The following is a 7,758-nucleotide window of genomic DNA, read 5'->3' as shown; positions in this document are numbered from 1 at the left end:
CCACCTCTTTCTTGTTCCCCACAAGCCTTAGTGGTAAAGGGTGACTCTTTCTTAGGTGCCTTCTGACACCATCCCAGCTGAACAAGGCAGAGGAGCCTCACTGCTCTAAAGTAAGGGTGAAACTCTGGACTCTTTACCTCTGATGACACCAAGTGGGTGGGGAAGCATTCTCATAGAAAGGACTTCATTGCCACCCATGGTTGATGATGGCAGTACCCATGCCTCCTGGCTACAGCCATGGGACATAAAGGCTTCCTCCTCTTGATTCCACTCCTCCTCTGAGAAATGCCTTAAATATCCCTATTTTACGTAAATATGGCCACGTAATGGCTGCTTGAACCCTGATATTTCATGGGAATTAGCTAACTTCTGCCAGAGAACTGGCAAATGAAAAGAGTTACCTTATCCCCACGCTTTTACCTAAGCTCTTGAACCCTCCCTTTCTGAGTCTTTCGCTCCTGTCCACTTGCATTCCTGAACCTGAGGAATCTCTGACTCCAAAGCCAAAGAACCTTCACCTATCTGACCTGTTTTCCAGTTGAATGAAGAAAAGAAATAAAAGGAAGACATGACAGTTCCTAAGGGGTTGAGGTTTTTATTATAGTTCTAAGGGAGAGCATAGGTAGAGGCAGGGACATCTAGCAGAGTCCAGAGTAGACATGACCAGCATATTGAGCTAGGTCATGTGAGAAGAGTGGGCAGAGGAGATGGGAAAAGAGAGAGGGAGAGCCAGGAGACCAAGAAGCAAAGAGGTAAATGTAGTGGATAGCCATCCCAGCATTGGCCTGGAAGTTCCAACCCCCATTGAGGCTTCTGTAATGGTCACGCCCACAAGGCAGGGCGGGGAAGGAAGCGGAAGAAGGAGGATCCAGAGGAGGTCTCTCTCTTGGTTTGGGGATGCTGAACACAGGAGGTAGACTGAGCAGAGTTCTCCAGAGAACACCGCCGGACTGCACTATACCTTTGCCAGACCCTACAACCTATCCCTTCATTTGTAAGTTACCCCACAAAATAAACCTCCTTTTTAACTATAAGGAGTGGCCTTAATAATTTCACCAATATCTGGCGCCCAACTTGGGGCAAATTCCAAAGGCTTGGATGGCTCCCTCCCTCAGCCTACTCCCCGGCTGGCGGCTGGCGGGTACCTAAACCCGCCTACAAAGTTACATTTATCTAAGGAACGCTTACACGGTTCCATTCCTAAAAAAGGGAACAGCTAGTCCGGTCTCAGTTCCCTAGCTTAGCCCCTAGACCAGTGAAAACCGCTGTGAGTGAGGCGCTCCCACTCCTCCCTGAGTGCCGGCTCCCCGCCACGTTGGCTCCTGCCTTCAGCGGCAGCCAGTCAAGGTCGCCAGCAGGCCCTGCTTTGGAGCTATACCAATGCCTCCTGCTGGCTGAAAAATGCTACTGCACCCCCCAAACCATGGAAAGTTAAGCTTATTTCAAGTAAAAGTACTTGATAATTTTACACCTTAAAACTGACTAACAAATTTTGAATAATTCTTGTAATGTGGCTGACAACATTACCTCACAAAAATGGCTGGAATTTATAGGGAAGAGCAGCTGGGGTAAGGGCGTCCCAGTCCCTGGGCAGGATATACCAGTCAGGACAACTCTCACAGGCATTGAGAGATGCTGTGAGAACTAGGCTGTCAGGGTCCGATTTGATATGTTAACAGGCACCTCAGTAGCCTCTTGTCCTGGGTTTGGGACCTAAGGAGTGCTTCCTGTGCTCCTCACATTTGCTTTCTCCAGCTCTCAGTCTGGGATATATCAGGTTCATAAAGAGTCACAGAATGGGCCGGGTGTGGTGATATACATCTTTAATCCCAGCACTCAGGAGGCAGAGGCGGGTTGCGGTGATATTTTGTTTGTGCTCTAACGAATAAAGCTTGCCTGAAGATCAGAGTGTGAAGCTAGCCACTAGTTAACCATAGAGGTCTGAAGGTCTGTATAGACAGGAGACAGGAAGTGATATGGCTGGGCAGAGAGAGAACTATAAGGTTGGTGGAGACAGGAGCTCAGCCCCTTTTCAGTCTGAAAAGTTGTGGAGGCAAGAGGTGATTTTGGCTGCTCCTTTACTTCTCTGATCTTTCAGTATTTACCCCGACATATAACTCTGGGATTTTATTATTAAGACCAATTAGAATTCGCGCCACAGCAGGTAAATCTCTGAATCTGAGGCCACCCTAGTTTATATAGCAAGTTCCAGGCCAGTTGATGCTACAGAGGGAGACACTGTCTTAAATCCTAGCTCCCACCTCTAAAGCTAACCATAGGCAGTAACTGCCTAATAAGCAGTGAGAATTGGTAACAAAGTCGCAGCACATATGTAAACCCTCCTTTGAAAATCCTTTGTGAAGCAATTTAGGGCTTCTGGGAGGAGACAACAGTCTACATGATGTGAGAATAAGTTAAAATTATGACTTATCCCTTTATGGCATTGAGACAAAAAGAATCAAACTTTCAAAATTTTGAGTTTCAAAGTCAGAGCAAAAATCAAAGCAAAGCAGAGCAAGCACACAAGGAGAGCTCTGCTTGCTCTCTCACAGCCTCCCTTCCTTTCTACTCCTAGGAGGATGGTGTTCCTAAGAGTCAGCCTTTTGTAAAGAAATAACTCATTTTCAAGAAAAGAGCCCCATAAACAACCCAGAGAAACAAAAACAGTAGCCCACAATAAAAATGACAAAAGCAATCTGATTGGGTGTAAAATCTCAAGAGGACTGGGATATTAACTCAAGGAGCTGCAGAGATGGATTGATGTGTTGTCTTGTGTCGTAAACAGCTCTGCTGTGGGGGTCGACATAGCGGGAAAGCAGACTGCACTTCGGCAGTTAAATATAGAAACCTGTAGGGACACATTTATTGGTTGCAGAAAATCCATTCCAGTTAAAACCCAAAGAAGCCAGAATAGAGAGACATGAAATGCTCCAGAAACCAATTAGTCCTATTAGGGATGGCAGCACCAAATCTAAGAGACTGTCAATTGCTAGAACTTTTTTTTTTTAAAGTTTTTCCTTCACCTCTGCCTTCCTTCTTTTCTATTAGGGTAGGACAGAGGACTATTTAGAAGGACAACCAATGAAGGCAATTGTTTTTCTACTACTTATAGATGGGTCCTTATACTCTGTATGACTTCCTGGTAGCATTAATACCCCAGCAGAGCTTGAGTGCCTGCAAAGAATTTCTCCACCATCTTGACTTTCCTTTTATAAATCAACTCCACGAGTAAGGAAAAGTTTTTTGTTCTTGTTTTTTAAGTCAAACTCAAATACCTTGATTCTGCTTTTTAGGTTGGATGAATACAACACAAGAGAAATGAATTTGAAAAAAAAACAAAACAAAAACAGCCTTGGAGGAGGGGAGGTGGACATCCAGGGATTGCTATTGTTTCCAAACCTCATTCTTTCCTCCTGTTCTACTTTTCTTTGGAGGTTACAAGTCTTGTTTTGGGGTACTGAAGATGAAAATCCTTCAGTGGAAATAGGAAGCATTGCCAATTATCCCCAAGGGACAGAAATTCAACCATATGTATACCAACCATCCAAATAAGGACAAAACAGCAACGCATCTGTTTGTATGATACACCCATATACTCCCCTCTGGGTTTGAACGTACCATTAGATTTTGGTTTCAAAATAGATGCAGGTTGTAGAATTTTCAAACATTAAAGACATGTGTCTTTAGCTGGGTGGTGGTGGCACACGCCTTTGATCCCAGCACTCTGGAGGCAGAAGCAGGAGGATCTCTCTGAGTTCGAGGCCAATGTGGTCTACAAAACAAGAGTTCCAGGACAGCCAGAAAGAACTGTTACACAGAGAAACCCTGTCTCGAAAAACAAGAACAACAACAACAACAACAACAACCAAGTATCTTGGAACTCAGCCAGTTCCTAGAAATTCTACTCTTCAAAGAGAACAATCTTATTAAATTACTTTCTTACTACTTTTCAAATATGATTGGAATAACCACTGAGTCGTATATTACACAGATTTCAGTAATTACACAAGGTAGATTCTCTTATTGTTTTCAACAGAAACTAAAAATATATATGTTAACACTAGGAGATCTGTGTATTTATTACTTAAGTTAAAACTGAGTCCCTATACTAGGAAACTTCTGCTTTTTTTTTTAAATACTGCAGTAGCTGCATTCTTGTCCGTGAGGAAGAAAAAGAGTTCCCAGCCTGAGGAAGAGGCAGTTCCCGAGTGTAGGTGTTCTGAGGAGGAGGCGGTAGTGAGCGACAGCCACCGCCTCCCACACACCCCTTGGCTGAGGATAAACAAGGGTTCTCCTACTCAAGGTTGTAAACTTTGCAGCAGCTGGCGGCGAGGCAAGGCGTCTAAAGATCTGGGAATCCCGATTGGTCCGTTTTCGCCACTCCGGCCACGCCTCTCTGCACCGCGCTCCGCCCCTCGCTGGGCGGAGCCCACCGGGAGCAGCGAGAGCGCGTGCGCGAGCTGTCCTGGCCGAGGTGCCGGCTAGCGGGGCTGCGCACACTCAGCGGCAGGCCGAGAGTGAGGCGGCCGAGGTGACGGCGCGGAGGCGGGGCGGGGGCAGCATGGCAGCCTCCTTGGGGCTCCGAGGAGCAGCCTCCGGCCTCTGGTATTGGAGCAGCCGGCGGCGGCCCGCGGCCAACCTTGCAGCGGGTAAGAACCTCGCGCCCCTTCTGCGCGTTTCCCTCGGGCCATCGGAAGAGGGCTTCTCGCCCCAAGGGCTGCGGTTGGTTTGAAGGTAAAAGTGACAATTGCGGAGGTCTTCAAGGCCCGGGGCCCCTCTGCGACTGCCTCCTGAGCGGTCAGCCTTCCCCTCCTGCTCTTTGCCCGGCTCCAGATTGTTCAGCGTCCTCTGCGGGACCTAGGGACAGCTTGGGTTCTTGAAGGGGAGGGGTGTTAGGGTCTAGGACGTGCGCTTTGGAGTTGGGGCTGCTAGGACATTTGGAGGGCTCAGCTCCAGGGGTGACCCCGCCGCATCCACCTCGGCGACCCCTGGCCTTCCAGCTCCCCCGGCTTCACTCTAAGCAGGTCGCTACCTCAAACTGCAAGGCCCCATTTGTGTTTAACCACCCTTGTGGGTTGGCATGGCGGTATCCTAGCGTTCTGGCAAAGTTTGTCACCCTTGACCAGCAAGTCGGGCTTACTCCATTATGGAGTAGACTTGTGTCAAATTATTAACCACAACTCTTTGAAAGTCCTCAGAATTGTGGCCAGAGACTGTCTGACTAACTAACTACGCTGTACTGTAAGTTATGGAAACGGACCAGGGATTTAGGAAGATCTGTGTTTAGAGCCACGTGAATTCCCAGTAACTCATTCAGTCTTTTCGTTTTTTTTTTCACACGAGGAACTCCCGAGGCTCTTGAATTAGTAAATTGGGACATCTCCAACAAGATCTAGGAAGTAGTCCTTGGTTCTTCCCAATTCTTGGATTTCCTAGGACACCAAGACATCTCTTTAAGAATGGGTTGATTTGTGGGGGATACTGAAGGATTTTTTAATGTAAAAGTTTACAGATTAACAAATAAACAACCCCCTTGAGTTTGCCTAGCATGCAAGGGGCTCTGGATTCAGGGTGCCTGTAATTTTTGTGTAATCGGTTGGGAATTGATTTCTGAGCTGTCCCCAGACTTTTTCCTCAGGAAGACCTGTGAATTTCCTTTCTGCTTTGGAAGAGCATCTTTGTGATAACAGGTAATAGATGACAGATAAGGAACCACAGTAGCAAGATGAAAACACATATGATTTTGGATATAGTTTCTTAAAACTCACTTTTCCTTAGTATTAAAGGGAGCAGCAGATTTCACATAAATGCACAGTTCTTTCAGAGCTGATTGGCCCAGGACGATGTATTTGCTGTTTAATGGTTTTACAAGGTGTTCTAATTATAGTTTGATGAGCTCTTCCTGGTGTACCTTTTAAGAGTTATGAAAGTTCTTAGAATCTGCGATAGGAGAATCTGAGGCCAAAGACTATACTACTTTGCTCTGACAGCTGGAAGGCCCTCTCTCTCAGTACTGGTTAGATTGCTTTAACAAACAAACCATCTTGTACTTGGGGGTGCTTTGGCCCAAAGGTATGTATGTATGAACAGTTTTAAGTAGAAGTTCTTTAGTGAAGTGTTTAAAACACTTGAGCAATCGTATTTTACTCTGGGATTGTTTTAAATGCCAGTGTTAACATAAACTAAAATTATCCACCACAAATAGTAAACTAACTACAAAAATGGTAACTTTTTTGAGATTTTAATCTTAAAAAAAATGGGGAAAAACCCATCTCCATGCAATTTTAAAGTCTAGGAAAAGGAAAGAAAAGAAATCATGTTCAATTACTAACATTTAATGTTCAGAATTCTGTGGGGGTATTTGCTTCCATCATATGTTTAAGCTGTTTATAGCATGTAGATGGTAATGTTATAAAGATCCATATACTTTTTTTTTTAAAATGAGACCTACAAGTTGTCAGTTTATGGCAACTTTAATACATTTACTACATCCTAGAAGAAATAGAAAATATAAGTACTTTCCTGTTTCATAACTCATAATAAGCAAATTTTGTATTTTATTTTAAAAGATATTTTAAAATATAAATTCTATTTGGCTTTAGATCTATTTTTATAAAGAGGTTAAGAATATATAGCTATAGGCTCTTCAACTTACTTTTTGGGACTCCATGGAAAAATTGTATAAGGACTTTTTTTTTTTTGAGCCGAGGATTGAACCTTGTGCTTGCTAGGCAAACGCTCTACCACTGAGCTAAATCCCCAACCCGAGGACATTTTTAAAGACTACCTAACCAAAGGTTGGGTAGAAAAATGAAATACTATTGTATATGGAATTACAATATTGAGTTTTAAAAAATCACTGATTTTTGTATATATGGATTGTACTTTTTTTGTATGTTTAGATTTAAACTATTTTCTGTTTCATGCATAGATACAGCATATTGTGATAATATTCACCTCCATTGCCCTCTGTTGCACCTCTTCCATTCCCTCTGGACCCTCCTTAGAGCTAGTCCCCAGAGGCTATACCATTCTGGAAATGATACCCCTTAGACTGAAAATACTACATGGAAAGATATTTTGGGAGTGACCACATTTTCATAACTTCAAAAAGTGTATTGTTATAATTGTTCTATATTATGATTATTGTTACTCATCTCTTATTGTGCCTAACTTATGAATTAAGCTTTATCGTGTGTGTGTGTGTGTGTGTGTGTGTGTGTGTGTGTGTGTGTGTATAGAGTTTGATATTATCTGTAACTTCAGACATCCAATCTTACACTGTATCTCCTTCAGGTGAGGGAAGAACACCGTAATATCTTATGACACAGGAAGTCCATTCAGAAGCTTTATGTGATTATTTTTGGGTAATTTACAATAAATATGTTCCTTTGACTAGGAAGATTTTAGAAAATGTAAAATAATCTTTATACACATAGTATACTGATTCCTGATCGCAGGTCAAGTTATCAGGCTATATATAACCTTGCTCATATTACATTTGAGAGATCATAATCTGTAAGTTTAGAAACCAGTGTTGTCAAATTTTCCCATCAGTTTCTTCACCAATCAACCAGCATCACCTTTATGCTGGCTGAATTTTTTTTCCCAGCTTGGTTTTTATCTGTCATCTGACTTCGCTGTCTCCACACATTACTGTCAAAACTTGCTTAAAGGAAGATGCATTTCTGTTGTAAGTTTGAAATTTTTTTTTAAGAATTCCCTAAACTCCTTTGGATCCCTGTACCTTCAGGAGCC

General features: G+C 43.4%; 1 protein-coding gene across 1 annotated transcript in view; it reads left to right on the top strand.

Annotated features, from left to right (window-relative positions):
• Nucleotides 1–4,426: 4,426 nt before the first annotated feature.
• Hibadh (3-hydroxyisobutyrate dehydrogenase) overlaps nucleotides 4,427–7,758 on the top strand; it is a 104,947-nt gene continuing 101,615 nt past the window's right edge. Inside the window, exon 1 of the mRNA XM_036182570.1 lies at nucleotides 4,427–4,649. Coding sequence (XP_036038463.1) covers nucleotides 4,562–4,649 — 88 coding nt within the window. The 5' untranslated portion in view covers nucleotides 4,427–4,561. The remainder of the gene's footprint in view (nucleotides 4,650–7,758) is intronic.

The sequence above is a fragment of the Onychomys torridus genome, chromosome 3, assembly GCF_903995425.1.
Source record: "Onychomys torridus chromosome 3, mOncTor1.1, whole genome shotgun sequence".
NCBI classification, from domain to species: Eukaryota; Metazoa; Chordata; class Mammalia; order Rodentia; family Cricetidae; genus Onychomys; species Onychomys torridus.
This window is presented reverse-complemented; position numbering and strand designations above follow the sequence as displayed.